This window comes from Ochotona princeps, chromosome 8 (assembly GCF_030435755.1).
Source record: "Ochotona princeps isolate mOchPri1 chromosome 8, mOchPri1.hap1, whole genome shotgun sequence".
Lineage (NCBI taxonomy): Eukaryota > Metazoa > Chordata > Mammalia > Lagomorpha > Ochotonidae > Ochotona > Ochotona princeps.
In genome coordinates, this window is record NC_080839.1 from 11,021,130 (window position 1) to 11,040,714 (window position 19,585).

Consider the following 19,585-nt stretch of genomic DNA (forward strand, 5'->3'; position numbering starts at 1 on the left):
GCACTTCCCTTCCAACTCCCTGCTTGTATCCTGGGAAAGCAGTCAAGAATAGCCCCAAGGTTTTGGGACCCTATAGCCATGTGGGAGATCCAGAAGAAGCTCCAGGTTCCTGGCTTTGGGTCAGGTCAGCTCTGGTCATTGTAGCCACTTGGGGAGTGAACAGGCAGACAGAAAACCTTCCTGTCTCCTCTTCTCTCTTTAAATCTGTCTTTCCAATAAAAATAAATAAATCTCTTTTAAAAATTAATGAGTTATCTACTATATTTCTCTAGTAGGGTCAATGTCTGGGATTCCTCAGAAATTTTTTGTACTGATTGCCTTTTTGCTCTGAATGAGCCATACTTTATTATTTCCTTGCAGGTCTCAAGGTTTTTTTTTTTTTTTTAATTGGCATATGGTCTTTTTAAGGAATAAATATGGCAACTGTGAAAATCAGATTCTTGGGCCTAGTGCGGTAGCCTAGTGGCTAAAGTTCTTGCCTTGCACATGCCGGAATCGTATATGGGCACTAGTAAGTGTCCCGGCTGCTCCACTTCCTATCCTGGCTGCTCCACTTCCAATCCCTGCTTTTAGCCTGGAAAAACAGTCATGAATGGTCCAAAGCCTTGGGACCCTGCATCCATGTGGGAGACCCAGAAGAAGCTCCTGGCTCCTGACTTTGGATCGGCTCAGCTCCTGCTGTTGCAGCCACTTGGAGAGTAAATTAGTGGATAGAAGATCTTTCTGTCTCTCCTTCACTCTGTAAGTCCGATTTTCCAATAAATAAATACATAAAAATAAATCTTTAAAAAAATCAGATTCTCCCACCTCTCCAGCATTTCTTGTGCTTTCTCTTTATTAGTGTTAGTTTGATGATTTTTTGTTCCTTAAAAGTCAGCACTTTTTGTCATTGTAGTCACTAAAAGTTCTGCTTACTTAGTTTAATAGTTGGCTAAAAATTAAACAGAAATGTCCTTAAATGCTTTGGACTACTCTTTGTTGAGGGACTCTGAGCATGTACTGAACCCAAATGTGGGGGCTGTATGAGTTTACAAGTCTGTCATTCTTCACTTCCTGCTTGTGCACAGCCTTGGGGTCATCCCAAAAGAGAGCGGTTGTCGGGGCTTCTTCTGGGCACCCACACAGTCCTCGAGTGCACAACAGCCCTGTGCATGCACACGGTCACAGGAATATGTCAGACTGTCAAATGCCAGTAGGCATCTTCTCCAGCTTTTTCTCTAAAGTTTTCAAGGAACCCTGTGGGGTGCTGGCTGTTACCCACAACCTCAGGCAGCCACAAGGTTAGTCAATTACCTCTCATTATCCTCGGGGAAGTCTTTTCTTACTGGGCAAGCTCAAAGTCAGGTCCAAGAAAGATGGCCTTGCAAGGGGGTTCTTCTTGAGAACCATCAGAGGAACTGAATCAACAGAATCCTCTGGAAACGGGACTTGGAGGGAACTTCAACCCCTCAGTGAATGCTAGGCTGCTGATTTCCACTGTGACTACAGGTAATGCTTTTCAAAACTACTGAGGAGCTGGAAAGGTGAAATGTGAGTAGGACAAGTTAATGCTATCCAGCCACAGTTCTTCTACTTACCCACAGTCCTTCACTTTTCTTTTTCTTTTTTTTTGAATTTTTATTTTGAATTTTTAAAATTTTATGTTATAAATCCATAGAGTCTGGGATTCCCTTCTCCACAAATTCCCACCTCCCGACTGGTTTTCCCCATGTTGCTACAATAGTATAATCCTTCATAAGGAGTGATAATTCCATCAGTCTGTTATTTAAGTGTGTTCTGACATTGCTGGTACAATGTCCGACAGTCCAGCATCCCATTGTCTACTCATGTGCAACAATTTCACTGGGAGTCCATCTTTGATTTGGAAGCAGGGGTAAATATTGCATTGTATCCCCACATCTGGATATGGTGGTCTCTATTACTCTATCACTATACATTCCCTTAAATGAGAAACCACGAAATAAGGTCAACAACCGGCATGAATTAGAACAACAATAAAATTATAGCACCATGGAGTCGAAAAATCGCTCCACTGAATAACCAACACATGGGAGATGAAAAGAAAACAGAAAAGCTCTCGAGTAAAATGATGCTACTGTGTGACCAGTCATTTTTTTAAACAAACATTGCCCATAAACATCTTGGGTTAATTTATGGATTTCTACAAAAGTTGATTCAAATATCCTCATTGCTTTTTCGGAGTAGAGAATTCTTGGAAGGCCTTAACTTGGTCATTATGGCCTATGTTCTTTAGGTCTTTTCATAATTAAAGGAATCAAACCTACTGCATATAATTAATGAATCTGTTATGCTTTTCCACATTTTTTAATAAAAGAAAAGCATTATTTATTTGAAAAGCACACACACACATACAAAGATCTTCAATTCACAGTTCACTAACCAAATACCTGCTACAAGCAAAGTTAAGCCAAGCCAAAGCTAGAAGCTGAGAATTCAATCTGTGGGGTCTGAACAACTTGAGCTCTCACCTCCTACCTCCCAGAGTGTGCATCAGCATGAAGCTGGAAAAAAAATAAAAGAGGAGAGTGTAGGGCTCCAACCCAGGCACGTCTGAGAAGGGTTGCATGGATCTCAAGTAGAAATTTAACTGCTATGCCAACTGAAAACATACAATCACTTCTAGCAATGTGATTTCAACTTCGACTTTCATGTTATATTGCTTTCCAAGATCTATTCTAAATTAAATGCATTCTATCTAGAAAATTCTGATCAACTTTTCTCCAACACTTTCAGAGAAGCTTTTGAGCCTTAATTTGTTGTTAATTGCTTTTCCAATACAGATGTTCTTCTGTGTGTGATTTCTCTTTAGAAAATACAGAGCTCACTATCCATGAAAAAATACATGTTTGAGTAAATATAGTCTTGGTCTTTTCTAGCATTCTCACTTACTCCTTATTAAATCAGTAACACTTGACTTAAAGAGAGCTTTAAAGATATTGAGGAATGTTGGAGAAAGTAGAAGGATGTGGGAAGAAATAATGTATTCTTTTTTTTTTTTTTTTTTGCCTTGCCTGATGTGTGACCACTTTAGTATTCCATTTGTTTCTAGCTGAGTAACCAACAGTTGTGCTGTGGCCAGATCTTATTCTATGGGCCTATTTGAGTTAAATGGAAGGCAAGAAGGTAAACAAATTCAAATGGTCTGTAAACAAGTTCAAACTCTCTGTAAATTACTTGTCCATAAGTCATCATGTTGGTTATGTAATCTTCGTCTAGTCAGTTATTTCTGGTGTGGAACAGAAAATTCTGATGATACATTCGTCTCCAAATATCAGAATCCAGAGAATTGTGATCAAAGATTCAGAGGCTTAGCTTCCCTACTTGATGTGTTCACATTTATCTTTATTCCAAAAGACGTGCACTTCACTCCAACAGGGTTTTACTCATAGCTATCTGCTTCCCAGACCTGTGTCATCAATTGTCCCCCATACTTTTCCAGTGGGCCTCTCAAGGACATGCCAGGATAAATAGGTTCAACAAAATTTATCATTTTCCCCTGAAACATTTAGTTCTCCCCAAGCATCCTCTCAGCTTAGTGGCTGGCACCTGACTCCTAGAATCTTAATTGTCTCCCTCAACCTTAAACCTTGCAAATTTAACAGCTGGACTCTTCCTCCCATCTCTCTCCATTGTCCCTTCTTAACATACCAACTCCCTAACCCAAGGGGTCATCATCAGTCATCTATAAATACATCCTGTTTTCCCTCAGCCACGTTTGCTTCTTCATCTCCAAATGGTTTTCTACCTAACAGTCGAAACGATTGGTTTTTTCATAAATGCAAATCATTCCCCTGCATAAATTCCTCTAAATGGTGACCACTGGTATGAAATTTAAGGTCAATATCTATACCATTGCTTTTTAGAGCCAGCATGATGCAGTCTCTGCCTACCCTCCCAGACTCATCACTGAACTCTGAGCTTTCAGTTCTTCTAAGGTGGCATGGGCCTTCCTGCCCCGGGGCCTTTGCATTTACTATCTATCCTCTTGTACACACTCCTCCCTGAGGCACATCCTTTCACATCATCAACTTACTTCATTCCCCGTTAGGTACCAGCTCCAAAATCATGTCCTCAAGGAAGCTCTCTTCACCTTAGGGAATAGCTCAGGGTCTCTTACTTTATCATGGTACTCCAGTTGTAATTATCCTTTCATGTTCATCCGACTTCCCACCTTCACTGAGGAAGAAATGGCCCTTGGGGATCTTGCTTTACATGAGTTCACTCTATGTGTTTTATTCACCATTATGTGTACCATCTAGTACAGCACTACATAGGCTAAGCTCTTAGCAAGTGAAAGAATAAATGGATTAACCTTTTTCATAAGGTATTATTCGATTTTTGGCCCAGCACAATTGCTCAATTGGCTAATCCTCCTCTTACAAGCGTCAGGATCTCATACAGGCACCAGTTTGTGCTCCGGCTGCTCCATTTCCCATCCAGCTCCCTGCCTGTGGCCTGGGAAAGCATTGAAGGACGGTTCAAAGCCTTGAGACCCTGCACCCATGTGGGAGACCCAGAAGATGCTCCTGGCAGGCTTTGAATCAGCTTAGCTCTGGCCATTGTGGTTACTTGGGGAGTGAACCAACGATGGAAAATTTCTCTTTGTGTCTCTCCTGTTTTCTGTAAATCTGCCTAGCCAATAAAAATAAATACATCTTTTAAAAAGATATTATTACATTCTAACCAAGTGGTAATATTGCTCTAGATATTATACCGACATTTTCCTTATTTCATTTTTGTAACAGCTCTGTGTGGTAGATACTATTATCATCATCCACATTTTGCAAAAAAAAGAAACCTAAGGCAGAGAGAATAATAATCTTATTTAGGGTCATACAGCAGAAGTGGGCACAGCCAGGTTTAATATCTTTCTAACACCATGTCTGCATACTTCACTGCCACTTGGGGCTATGGGGAAATCTTGCTGGTTATTTAATATGATGACAAGAAAGTAAAATGAACACCATTCACCTCTCCATTTGAAAAAAAAAGTGAGAGAGAAGATAAATGAACATGTACCCCAAACTCCTGCAGAGCCACCAGCTGGAAGTGCCTGCAGAGTGTGAATGAGCCTCATCATTTGACATTGTTCTTGATATTTTGAAACAGCCAAGCTCAGATGGCAATCTTTGGGTCCATATCTGTTTGTGATTAAAGCATGACTCTCCACACGATTAGATTAATTATGTCCAGTGAGTCACAGAATGACTGTGAAGGTTATTCCATGAGAAGTTGCTGAAATATTTTAAGCTGAAGCATCATCAGCAGCATCGAGAGAGAAAGAGAGACCAATTTTTCTTAACTTTCAACATATCCTGCAGCATTTGTTCCTCTCGCTGTTGGACAGTCACGCCTCTGTCACACACGGAGTATAGCAGTGCCAGGAGACACCCAGACCCTTCTCTTTCATCAACAACTATCTTAAGGTATAAATGAGACAATTATACTCTTAAAATGTAAAAAACTGGCATTATTTTTAAACTAAATATTTTGTTAATTTTTTAAAGTCTATTTTCATTGTGTTGAAGAAGCAAAGAGACAGACAGAGATAGGGAGGCAAACTGATCTTGTATCCACTGATTCATTGCTCAACTGCCTGCAACAGACAGGATTAGACCAGGCTGAGACCAGGAGCTCAGAACTACAATCTGGGTCTCTTGTGTTTGTGTAGCGGGGAGCTAAGCATTTATTACCTGCTGCTTCTCAGGGTGTGTGAGCAGCAACCCTAAAGACCCAGGCACTCTGACAGGGCATGTGGCCATCCCAAGCTGCCTCTAAACTGCTGCACCCCAAACTCCAACCCCCAAACTGCTGCACCAAACTCCAACCCCCAAACTCGTGAGTTTTGACATACAGGCAATTGGGTTTATATTTATCTTCTTGCTTTTTGCTTTCTATTAGCCCTATTATTCTTTGTTCTTTCTCTTCTTTTTCTGACAGCTTTTGGAGTATTTAAATTCCATCTTATCAATTTGGTTGCCTTGTCCTACCAGTTTTTAGATTTATAGTTTACAGTCTTAACTTATGGTCTGACTTTAAGCAGTATTCTATCACCTCCTATATAATCCAAGGGGTCTTCAAAAATTTCATGGAAATGCAGGAACTTACAAACATTTTGCACCAAAATAAATTATTTTAATCCCATTTCCTCCACAATCTTGTGAAGTATTTTCATATATGCTAGTGATAAAATTATTTCAGCTTTTGCACATCTTTATTCTGCTTTACATTTTTTCCCTGAAGATAAAATTCTAGGTTTTATGCTTAATTAATTATGGAAAGATAAGCAAAAATGTTGATCTACTGTTTTTTTATTTGAATGAGAAATTGCTGTCATCCTTATCCTCGTTCTTTTGTACATCGAAAGTTTTCTCTGTTACTTTTAAGATTTCCTGTCTTACTGGTTTTTAGCAAATTAATTAAGATGTTTCCTGTTGCAGTTTCCTTATTGTCTTGTGCTCAGCGTTCACTAAACTTCTTGGATCATCAAAGTCGGAAACTTTTTTTAACATTGCTTTCTCTTATTTCTACGATATACTTATTTGTTTAAGAGGCAGAGAGAGAGAAAGATAGAGAAAGAGAGAGAGAGAGAAGCAGAGATCTTCCATCTAATGGTTCACTCTCCAAGTGACCACTCTCCAAGTGGTCACAACAACTCGGGGGGTGGGCCAGGTAGGACCAGGAGCCTAGAACTGCACCTGTGCCTCCCCAGGGGCAGTGGCCCCAGCACTTGAGACATCTTCAGCTGCTTTCCAAGTGCTTTCTCAGATGCATTAGCAAGGAGCCGAATCACAAGTGGAGCAGACAGGACTCAAACTAACCATGGGGGTGTCAGTGTCACACCCCATCGTGCCACAAGGCCAGACCCAATACTGATTTCTTCAAACATTATTCTGTTCCCTCTTTCCTCCCCTGTCCTCAGGAATTCTGTCTATATGCATGTGTGGGCCCTTAAAGTGCCACAGTTCAATGACACACCTGTTTTTCTTTGCTTTTATGGTTTATTCTTTTTCAAACATGTGTCTCCTGCTGGATCTTTTCTATCACTGTCTCCCAGTCTACTGATCTTTTCCCTTGCATTGTAAAATGTTCCACGAATCTTGTTCAAATTGCTTTTCACCTATAACGTAATTTCTTCTCTGAAAGAAATCCAAACTGTATCTGGAACAAATCTCTGCCCTGTCATAACTTTCTGAATGCAGAGGATCTAGTTATAACTTCAGATGTCTTGCTGACAATTCTAGTGTCAGTCTACATTCACAGTGACTTTTGATTTTTTTTCCTCATTAAGCGTCACATTCTGTTTCTTTTTCATGCCAGGTAACCTTTGATCAGGTGCCAATCATTGTGAAGTGCACATCACCGAGAACTGGATGTTTCTGCATGCTTACTAATTTTCTCAAGCTTTGTTCTGAAATGCAGTTATGTGACCTAGGAATGGATTATTCTTTTCAGGGCTTGCTTTCACTATTTCCTAGGAGTGTCCAGTGCTTAGATTAAGACGAATAATTCTCCGTTATTGAAACAAGAACTTTGCAAGTAATTTACCCAGGGCCGCATAAGTTACAAAATCTCCACGATGATCAGTACAGGTGCTTTTCCTGGGCCAGTGTGAATTCCAACTTCCTTTCTTCTGTTTCTTAAGGCTCACTCATCAGCATCAGGTCATTTTCTCAGGTGCTGATCCATAGTCAAGTGATTCAAGGTGGGACCTTCTCCAGATCACTGGCTTTCTCTCTCTGTACAATCCCCCTGTTCTCTGTCCTATGAATCCTAGCTGCCTGCATATCTCTAGAGTCTCAACTTTGTCTCTCAAGCTTACCAAGGCTTCTGGACTCCATCTGGGCTTCTGTTTTGTCCACCAGAGCCTAAGAACTACTTAAGGCAATAGGATGAGAAAATCTAGCTTGCCTTGTTTTTCCTTGGTTCTCAGGGATCAGTGGCTTTTATCGATTGGTGTGTAGTCTCTTTACTGTTTTGGGGCCCAGCGCAAAGGCTTAACTGGCTTATCCTGATCCTTCAAGCATTAGGATTACGTTAGGCACCAGTTTGTGTCCCAGATGCTCCATTTCCCATCTAGCTCCCTGCTTGTGGCCTGGGAAAGCAGTGGAGGACAGCCTTCGGACCCTGCACCCGTGTGAGAGATCTGAACAAAGCGTCTTGCTTTGAATCAGCTCAGCTCCAGCCACTGTGGTCATTTGGGAGTAAACTAGCACATGGCAGCTCTTTCTCTCTTGTATCTCTTTCTCTCTATAGATCTGCTTTCCAATAAAAATGAATAAATCTTAAAAAAGGAAAAAAAGGCCTGGTGCGGTAGCCTAATGGCTAAAATCCTTGCCTTGCACATACCAGGATCCCATATGGGCACCAGTTTTAATCCCAGTGGCCCCGCTTCCTATCCAGATCCCTGCTTGTGACCTGGAAAGCAGTAGAGCACAGCCCAAAGCCTTGAGACCCTGCACCTATGTGGGAGACCCGGAAGAGCTCCAGGCTCCTGGCTTCAGATTGGCTCAGCTCCAGCTGTTGCAGCCGCTTGGGAAGTGAATCAATGGATGGTGTCTTCCTCTCTCTCTTCCTTTCTTGCATATCTGACTTTCCAATCAATATTAAAAAGAAAGAAAAAAATAAAACCACTGTTTTGGAATTGGCATAATGACACGGTAGGTGAAGCTACAAATTGTGATGGCAGTGCCCCATACTGGAATGTTGGTGTGAGTTCCAGCTGCCCCCCTTGCACTCCAGCTCCCTGTTAATACATCTGGGAAAGCAAGAGGAGATAGTAAAGTACCTGGACCCCTGTCAACCACATGGGAGACCTGGGTGGCGTTCTGGGCTTCTGGCTTTGGCCTGGTCTAGCCCTGGCCATTGAAGCCACAGTGAACCAGTTGGAAAATATCTTTCTCTGTGTTTCTACTTTTATGTCACTCTGCTTTCAAATAAATAAAATAAAATATTTTTTTAAAAAAATTGGGGAAGGAGAAAGAAAAAAGAAAACCAACAGCATTGTTTCAGGGCTAGCATGGTGGCTCAAGAAACAAATCCTCCACCTCCAAGTGCTGGGATCCCATATGGTCACCAGATTGTGTCCTAGTACCCAGCTTCCCATCCAGCTCCCTGCTTGTGGTCTGGGAAGCAGTGAAGGATGACCCAAAGCTTGGGGACCCTGCACCTATATGGGAGACCCAGAAGACGTTCCTGGCTCCTGGATCCTGGCTTCAGATCGCCTCAGCTCTGGCCACTGTGGCCATCTGGGGAATGAACTAGTGGGTGGAATATTGTTCTCTCTCTGTCTTTCCTTCTCCCTGTAAATCTGCCTGTATAATCAAAATAAATCTAAAAAAAATTGTTTCACATATTTGGTCAGTTCCACCGTTTGTTTCCTCACCCAGGGAATACCTGTATCTTTGTCTCAATAATTATAAAATGCCAAAACTACCAGTGACCAGAAGGCTGGGTCTTTTCATCTCAGGCACCAGCTGATGAGTCACCTCTGCCAGAGACCTCCCTCCTGGCTCTAGGGTTATATGCACCTGTTGATCTCTGAACTACTCTGCCCAGCCCACATGGAGGTAAATATTCCCAGAAGTTCAGCATTTATCTAATTCACCTGCAGGCTGTCAGTGGCCAAGCAGCTACCTGCTTGTCTTTCCCTTAGCCCCCAACAGCCATCTCCCATAATGTGCCCCTGGCCCATGGGCCTTTTTGAGAAATCAACCTCAGAGTACAGCACCTGCCTTCCTGGGGAGTAGACACACAGTCTTGGACTAAATCAGACTTTGCTTCAGAAACACTGAGCTGTGGGTAGCAAGCCAAGTGGGCCAGACATTCTGCATAAAGCCACTGTAGCCAAATCAACTTTTAATGCCAATTTTTAGAAAGATTTTTTTTTTTGGAAAGTCAGCTATATCGAGAGGAGGAGTGACAGAGAGAAAGATCTTCTGTCCATTGGTTCATTCCCCAGGTGTCCACAACGGATGGAGCTGAGTCAATCCAAAGCCAAGAGGCAAGAACTTCTTCCAGGTCTCCCATGCAGGTTCAGGATCCCAAGGCTCTGGGCCATCCTCGACTGCTTTCCCAGGCCACAAGCAGGGAGCTGGATGGAAAGTGGAATAACCAGGATATAAGCCAGTAACCATATGGACTTCCAGGGCACACAAGGTAAAGACTTTAGTCACTAGGCTACCACACCGGATGCACTAAATCAATTTTTTAATTTTTAAATAAAACATAGTATAAAACTTTTTTTTTAATTTTGCTTGGGCACTGGTACTGTGGCATGGTGGGTAAAGCCACTACATGCAAGGGCCGCATCCCATGTGTGTGCCAGTTCATGTCCTGGCTGTTCCACTTGCAAGCCAACTCCCTTCTAATGGCCTGGGAAAAGCAGCAAAAGACAAAGTGTCTGGGCCCCTGCTGTGCAAAGAGTCCTGGAAGAAGCTCCTGGCTTCAATCTTGCCCATCCCTGACCGTTACAGCTATCTCTTCCTCTCTCTGTAACTCTGATTTTCAAATAAATAAATCCTGTAAACAATAACAACAAAAATTTTCTACTTAAAGTTAATTTGCTGTTTAGTTTTTGGTGTGCGTATGTGTTTTATATTGGAGCAAAGGGGCAATTATAGTCATTGTCTAATTTTAGGGGTCTATAGCTCTTTTGTGTCCTTTAGGAGTAACTTCTAAAACCTCCTAATAATACTCCCTGGATGCCATAACAAAATACCAAAAGCTATGGTCCCAGCGCAATAGTGTAGTGGTTAAAGTCCTCGCCTTGCACGCACCAGTATCCCATATAGGCACCAGTTCTAATCCCGGCGGCCCTGCTTCCCCCATCCAGATCCCTGCTTGTGCCCTGGGAAAGCAGTCAAGGACGGCCCAAAGTCTTGGGACCCTGCATCCGCGTGGGAGACCCGGAAGAGCTCCAGGCTCCAGGCTTCAGATTGGCTCAGCTCCAGCCATTGCGCTCACTTGGGTAGTGAACCATCAGATGGAAGATCTTCCTCTCTGTCTCTCCTCATCTCTGTATAACCGCCTTTCCAATAAAAATAAATCTTTAAAAAAAAAAAAAAACACCAGGGCCCGGCGGCATGGCCTAGCAGCTAAAGTCCTCGCCTTGAAAGCACCGGGATCCCATATGGGCGCCGGTTCTAATCCCGGCAGCTCCACTTCCCATCCAGCTCCCTGCTTGTGGCCTGGAAAAGCAGTTGAGGACGGCCCAATGCATTGGGACCCTGCACCCGCGTGGGAGACCCGGAAGAGGTTCCAGGTTCCAGGCATCGGATCGGCGTGCATCGACCCGTTGCGGCTCACTTGGGGAGTAAATCATCAGACGGAAGATCTTCCTCTCTGTCTCTCCTCCTCTGTGTATATCTGGCTGTAATAAAATGAATAAATCTTAAAAAAAAAAAAAAACACCAAAAGCTGGGTAACTTTAGAGAAAGGTATTCTCTCACAGTGTCAGAAGCTGGAAGTCCAAGCTGAAGGTGCTCGCAGCAGTGGGTTCTGACGAGGCCTTCTGTGTTGGCTCATGCATCTGTGGACAGCTAACTCTCTGGTATCTTAGATGCCAGTCCTATCTGTGTAGGGCCCTATCTTCATGATCTCATTCAACCTTAATTACTTCTCCAAAGGCCCTGTCTCCGAATACAGTCACATGGGGGTGGGGGCTTCACCATATGATAGGAAGTCATCGTTCAGTCCACCATACTCCCCAAGCACAGGGGCACCAGAATCACCATCCTCTACCTGGAATAGACGTTTGCTCCAGCATGGGCCCCCTGCTTTAATTCACTCTTATGGGATGACAGGGGACTTTTTGGGTCTCTGTGTCCCTGCAAGAGAGTGGCTTCTCTAGTCCAGCCTGGGTAGGCGTCTCCTTAGGAACCCTCCACAAGTTATTCTTGGCAAAGCTACTGTCAAGTCACTCATGCCTCAATCTTTCCCTTCCTCTACACAGGTCCCCAGCCCATTTTTGCATTTAACCACATCTCTAACTGCCTTTGTCTTCCTTGCTCTTAGCCTCCACAGTTGCCTCTGTAATTTGGACACTATCAAGAGGAGCCACAGCCTGGCAGTGCTGATGCAAACTGCACTGCACATTAGGATCATCTGGAGAGTTTTCAAAAGAAAAAAAAAATTTCCCCCCAGCCAGTGTCATCCCATGTGATTTAAATCAGATTGTCTGTCAGCGGGAGATAGACATCAGCATTTTTATAGATTAAATAGATTTCAAATCCAGGTTCCATCACTTACTAGCTCTGTGCCCTTGGGTAAGTTGCTTAATTCAAAATGAAGATAGTACGGGCAGTGGCACCTATGTTGTAAGATTGTGGTGATGATTCAATGTTAATACTTGCAAGGATCCTAAAAGAGAACCTGACACTTGAGGTTTTTGCTTTTGTTGTTAACTGTTGTCATTTCAGGTGTACTTGAAAGTACCTTCCAGAAGAAAATCCTCTGTTAGCTCAAGAATTTACCTGGGAGAATCAGCACACTAACTCCCCTAATCGTGAAAGCGAAAGAGGGAGCTGGCACCGCTCAAGCACCTGCTTGGTGCGAAGCGTGCGTTATTCTGTTTAATCTTTACAATAATCTCGGGATGACGACAAGTCACTTTCACAAGAATCACAAAAGCTGAAAGACATTAAGTAGGTGATGGAGCTGGGATTTATAACTAGGTCTTTCTCACTCCAAATCTCATTCCTTTGTTATGAAAAATATTTTGATTGTCAAGAAAAACACAGAAAAAATGATTTCTTGTCGTCTCCATGTGATCCATCCACTAAAAACTGTAATAAGCTGGCTTTTGTTAGTGTGACTGGGGAGCCAGAGCACACCAAACACTGGGAAATGCTTTCATTTCCCTATGATAACGTTAGTTCTAATTAGTAACTGAGAAAGTACAGTTAAGACAATGTAGGAGAGGGTGTTGTGGTACATGGGTTAGGCCACTACTTGGGATCCCATTTTGCAGTGCTCGGGATGGAGTCCCGCCTCTATTTTGAGTCAAGTTTCCTGCTGATGCATGCAGGAAGCAGCAGATGATGACCCAAGTGCTTAAGTCCCTGTCATCCACTAGGGAGACCTGGTTTGATTTCCTGGTTCCAGGTTTCAGCCTGTCTCAGGCCTAGACTATCGCAGACATGTGGGGAAGGAACCAGCAGATAGAAAATCTTTTTTCACTTCTCTCTCTCTCAGGCTACTTTTCAAGTAAATAAAAATAATAAGTAAACTTGTGAAAAATGATATGTATATCTTTTGACAATATAGGCAGGAAAGCCCATTTTCAGCACCTGAGTTCAAAACCAACCTCCCCATTTGCTGTCTGTACCAGTTACTTCATTGCTCTCTGCTTCAGTCTCCTCACCCATCAAACAGGGATAATAACAGAGCTTTGGGGATTGAATGGGCTCAACACAAGCTTAGCCCTTGGCGGCACCTGACCTACGGCAAGTGTTCTGTAAACAGCTGTCATCATTGTTGCCATTACCATTTAGGGACAGCAAACTGATCGTTTGACCTGCAAAATTTCACAGGACTTTTCTAAATGACACTAGAAAAAAAAGGGGGGAAAAAAAGCCCTCAACTAAACTCTGAGAAATGCCACCAGATTTAAAAGTAATAACATAAACACCTTACCCGATCACCGCATCCCTTCCAGGCAGACATTTCACATTTCTTTCCCTCAAGCCTCCCCTCTTCTGCAGGGAGATTGCAGATCCTGCTCAAGGAAATCCTCAAACAAGGATCAGGGAGAACAAATCTAGAGCCTGTTTCAGCTACATAGGAGCAGGATGACTGCCTGCCACAGGCAGTGTGGATGGGGTCAGGTCTATAGGCCAGAGTCCTGGTGAGGTGTACTGACAAAGTCTCTCCTTGACTAAACTTCATTCATGCTCCCTCTGCACTAGGCCTCAACCTTTGGACTGTTTGTGTGCATGTTTGCATTGCCCAGGTTTAGCAAAATTTCTGAGTCAGTTTCAGCCAGAGTCACCCGCTGGAAGCTTCTGATCAGGCTTCCCATCCCTGCCATCCTGCAGGGGTGCCCTATCACCTTTGCCTAGCAAAAATCTCCCTTTACTCCTGACCCCTGCTACCTGGCTATAAATCCTCACTTGTCCCTGCTGCACTCAGAACTGAGCTGAATTGACTGATCTATCTACTACAATAGTTCCTCAAGATTTTGTCTTCTACCACATTCTCGACAGCCCGGTTTTCATTCTTCTTTGACAATCTACACTGACAAGTGCATGTAGATGCCCATGTGTGTACATGCACACACACATACACCCCAGCACAACTCTGGAAGCACTCAGTAGCTCTGTATAGCTGTTCCAAGGAGCACTCCTTGGCTAGGATCACAGAAACACCTCTCCATTCCTAATGATTAGCATCCGTGCCTCTTTTACATCAGTGGTCATAAATGGTACCAACCGCACTCTGGTGTGGTCATGCAGGACTTAGGAGGCTCGGCCACCAGCCTCTGGATCTGGGCCAATGTGCTGCAGGCCTCTTCCAATTCCCTCCAGATGAGAAACACGTCCTCTCTAACTCCGGCTCCTGGGAAGCAAAACACAGCATGAGTGGCTACCTGAGATACACACGGGACCCCTTCACTGGTCCTCACACATTCCACCCTGGTATCCAGAACATTTATGAACATCACATTCCACTCTCCCCAGTAAACTCTTCCTGGGAGTCAGAAGAGAAATCCCCAAAGGTGCAACAGACTGATTGGGTTGCCTACATTCCATACTGGGTTTTAGCTTGAATCCTGGTGCCTCTGTTTGTAATCCCAGCTTTCTGCTAATGAGCCTTAGAAGGCAGCAGACAATGGCCCAGGACTTGAGTCTCTTCCACCCACATGGGAGTTCCCCCTGGTTCCTGGTTTGGCCATTACTCAACCCTGACCGTTGCAGGCATTTGGGGAGTAAACCAACAGACAGAAGATATCTGTCACTGCCTTTAAAAAAAAATCATTATTTTTAAAGAATGTAATGTATTCTTGTAAACATTTGTAGCAGCCAGAATATTTGAGGATAACTTATAGCTAACATTCTAGCAAGATAAAGAATAAGAATACTCAGAAGCACTCCCGTCGTAGCCAGGCCCCTTGCGGTGAGGAGTGGAAACTCCAGGACACAGGAGGGCATCCCCTGCATGTCCTTTCCTCATTAGGTTGAGATCCCCAGCTCCTTTTAAGCCACCTTCATAAGTCTTTATTATTCCCCAACCTAACAATGGCTCTTTGGCTTTTTTCTCAACTTTTTTTTCTCAACTTCTGGACTAGGTTTAGCTGTGCAATACTTGGAAAATTATATTGCTTAGGAAATATACATAGCTATGTCTCTCATTCAAAGCTTACTCAGGGTGAATGATTAGCCATTGGGGCACCTGCATCCTACATCAGAAGTGTCTTGAATGGACTCCTAGCTCCTGACTCCAGCTTCCTCCTTATGTTCACTGCAGAAGACAGTAGTGATGGCTCAGGTAATTGGGTTCCTACCACACATCAAGGAGATGTGGATTGAGTTCTTGGATCCCAGCTTTGGCCTCTAGTCCTGAGGGCCACTGTGGGCATTTGCAGAGTGAGCCAGCAGATGGGAGTATGAGTGCTCTATCTCAAATAGATACATTCAAAGCAAATAAAACTGGATTATGTGAAATTTCATTCCCCAGGTAAATAGTCCAGGGTTGGGATGACGCTTTGCCTGCATTCAGGTCCAGGCTCAAAGAGCTCAGTGGTTCAGTGGCTTCCAGAAGTGAAGAAGGGTACAAAGGCAGGAGGGAAATGGTTGTGACGATGAAGGTACAATATGAAGGGTCCTGTGGCAGTAACTTCAGAATATCAAAGTCCAGAGCCAGATTATGATGTTGTATTTCAGCTTTGCAAGCTGCTACCATGGGGCGTACCAGACAAACAGTACAGGGGCACCTCCATATTGTTTCTCACAACTATATGTGAATCTATAAATAACTTTTTTTTAAGATTTATTTTTATTAAAAAGTCAGATATACAGAGAGGAGGAGAGACAGAGAGGAAGATCTTCCGTCCGATGATTTACTCCCCAAGTGAGCGCAACGGCCAGTGCTGTGCCAATCCGATGCCGGGAACCTGGAACCTCTTCCGGGTCTCCCACACGGGTGCAGGGTCCCAAGGCTTTGGACCGTCCTCGACTGCTTTCCCAGGCCACAAGCAGGGAGCTGGATGGGAAGTGGAGCAGCCGGGATTAGAACCGGCGCCCATATGGGAACCCGGGGCGTTCAAGGCGAGGACTTTAGCCACTAGGCCATGCCGCCAGGCCCCACATAAATAACTCAAAACTAAAGGTTTAATTAAAAGCAAGGGAAAGGCCCGGCGGCGTGGCCTAGCGGCTAGAGTCCTCGCCTTGAAAGCCCCGGGATCCCATATGGGCGCCGGTTCTAATCCCGGCTGCTCCACTTCCCATCCAGCTCCCTGCTTGTGGCCTGGGAAAGCAGTCGAGGACGGCCCAATGCATTGGGACACTGCACCCTCGTGGGAGACCCGGAAGAGGTTCCAGGTTCCAGGCTTCGGATCGGCGCGCATCGGCCCGTTGCGGCTCACTTGGGGAGTGAATCATCGGACGGAAGATCTTCCTCTCTGTCTCTCCTCTGTGTATATCTGGCTGTAATAAAATGAATAAATCTTTAAAAAAAAAAAAAAAAAAAGCAAGGGAAAAAAACTCAGACCCAGGCTCTGTCCTGTAATTTCAACATTCTAGCACATTCTTCTATCCTCACTCAACTCACAGTTCATGATGGCTTGCAGGCTTCTAAATAGCATGTCCAGGTTAGGGTCAAGAGGCAGAAAGGATGTTGGACAGGTAGATAAGTTTCACCTCATGCCCTGGTCAGTCAGTCCCTCTTAGGCACCTTTCCCAGGAGTCCTGCACACCTGTTTCACTACTGAACCACAGCCAGTACCTCATCATGTAACCCTGTCCAGCTGCAAGGGAAACTGGGAAATGCAGCTTTTAAGCTACATTCTATAGATGAAGGGAATGGCTCTGTGTGGTAGCAGTGCTGGCTACATCCACTGAGACCTGTTCTTATGCCAGACGTTTGCAGCAGAGTCAGCTCAGCAGCAGCTCCTCAAGGACCCTGCCCAGCCCTTTTCCCTGCTGCTGACAACTTGCCAAACTTGCAAATTTTAACTCAAAAAGCGCTCTCCCTGCTCATTTTCTGGCTTCTCCACAAATGCCCTGCTAGAGGGCACGAAGTAATCTTAGATTATCCTATTTGCTGATGAGAAAGGAACGGGCAAAGAGACTATGAACATGGATGCCAACTGCCTACCATTGCTGTCTCTGCCCCTACCCAACCGAGCTCCTGCATCTCCCTGAGTCTGCTGCACCCACAAGGCCAGCAGGGACCTCAGGAAAAAGCCCCAAGTGTAAGAAGCCACTCGTGAATTTTCAATGGAATCTTTGAGCTCAAATCTCCCACCTGCAACTACTGAGAGAGTTGTGGAGATGGCAAGCAGTCTGCTCTGAGGTTGCTTTTTTTTTTTTTTTTTTTTTTTTTGCTATTTCTATATTATTATTATTATTAAGATAAGAATATCCTTACCAAATCTGAACAGTTCACAGGTTCCTAAGATCCCATGACCCTAGAGAAGAAGAGCTCACCATACAGACCATCCAGTATAGGAGATTCACCCACCCTGGGCCAAAGGACTGAACGCCAACAAGATAGTGCAGCCAATGGCCTCTGACTTGTAAATGGTGCTAAGGAGGAGTAGGGCAGAAGCAAAAGGGGCGTTAGGGCTGTGGTCACTAGAGGCTATCTATGTCAGTGAGAGTATTCACAGTTCTGCTAATCAGGAACCCTGGCACAGACGGATGGTCAGTACAGCTTTACAGTCCATGGGGAGAGGTGCCATGGTGCTGAACTCCACAAATAGCCCATGCTGCTGCTGCTGCCAAGCGCGAACCTTATCCTCACAGGACTTGTGACCGCTATAAAGTCAAGACCACTATAAAACCAGCTGCTTCCTTCAGCGTGAAGGTGCTAAGTAGCTGGATACTCTCTTGAAAAGTTTCAAATGAGTCAAGGCTTTCCTCTAGACTTGCTAAGACACCACATACTAGTAGCAAAGGAAAAAGTCTCCAAGGAAATGCAGTTAGCTCTTGCTTATCTAAGGATAGGGAAATGTGTCTCTAGTGGCAGCACTGGCCTGTATAGGCAGTAACTGGGGAAAATCACTACAATGGAGCGGTATCCTATTCAGACAGCCAAAGGTGGCTAAAAAGTAAAACAATGCAAAACTATCCATTCAGTTAGCATAGCATTGCTGAAAAAGAAAAGGTATGAAAAAGGAGAATGCAGGTGGCAGAACAACCATAACTTGGAAGGCATAGGTTTGATTTCAGCTATTTCACAGGCAGTGCCACTTTGACCAGGGTCACTTTTCTGCAGGGATTTAGCTGGGATGTGTGACAGTGACAGCTGAGGCAGAGGGAGCTCTGCTGGAAATGGGAGAGCAAGGAAGACAAGGCACAGCAAAGCCCAGTGTTCACAGGGCTTTATGAGTTGGGAATTCTCCAAGCAAGTCCAGGCGCACTATGGATCTTGACTGCCTGGGGTTATTTTAAGCCAGCGGGGGCCTGCCTTACCCAGAAGCAGGTGTGGATCCACAAACAGGCAACTGAAGACTTTGAAGCGTCTTGTACCCAATCAGCCCCACCTGTCTACAGCACTGATCCTCCCCTGTATTCCTTACGGTAATCACTTGAAGGTTCATATTAAAATGCTGGCAGGACCTGGAGGTGTTGTCACACCAAGCTGCTGTCTTTCAGTAGCATCTGGTCTTGACTTCTCACACTGGCTGGTTTGGCAAATAAAATGAGACCCAGCACAGAGAAGATTCGGAAAAGTCCATGAAGAACCTGTTGCCAAACACCACCTCTCTCCCTTATACTTCTTCTGGGTCTCATCTGTAGGATAGTGTCCAGCTGTACCCTTATAGCACATGAATACATTCATTTAGCAAATATATCTTTACTACCTCCCAGAGGGCAGGCACTGTTGGTACTAGCAACATGGCAGCGAACAGAGCTCTGCTCCTTAAACTGGAACCAGTGCAGGGTTCAAGGTCTTCTTTAATAACATCCCACTCCCCACCCCCAACACTGCCCCCTGGGAAGCAGGCTGACTGCAGGACTGTCCTCTGGCATCTCTAGGGCACCTGTCCTCACTGCATCCTACATTTCATTCAAGACATAGTCCTATCCCCCCATTAAGCTTCCTCCAGCCTTTCCAGGTAAAAGTATTCTGCCTACTGCTCTCTTTTTCTCCACTCCATAGAATGAGTGAGCCTGTTACAACCTCTTGTTCTCTACCCTCTTGCTGCCAGGGCTCACTCTCTGGCCACGCCATTGGTTAGGCTGTCAGTATATGAAATTCCTGGCTGTTTGTCATTCCAGCCTCCAACTCCAAAGGGCCCGTGATGGTGATATTATTATCCACACAGCCTTGGACTCAGTCTAAATTAAGTTGATGGCTCACAAACACTGGGCTTAGATTTGGAAGGCAGCTGCTCACAGGG

At 44.4% G+C, this 19,585-nt stretch overlaps 1 protein-coding gene across 8 annotated transcripts in view; it reads right to left on the bottom strand.

The window, feature by feature from the left end:
• The window catches only part of VWA3B (von Willebrand factor A domain containing 3B), a 222,942-nt gene that overhangs the window by 141,022 nt on the left and 62,335 nt on the right, over positions 1–19,585 (bottom strand). For all 8 annotated transcript variants that reach the window (XM_058667564.1, XM_058667561.1, XM_058667560.1 and 5 more), the window contains exon 8: positions 14,452–14,577. In XM_058667564.1, the coding sequence (XP_058523547.1) occupies positions 14,452–14,577 (126 nt within the window). The remainder of the gene's footprint in view (positions 1–14,451; positions 14,578–19,585) is intronic.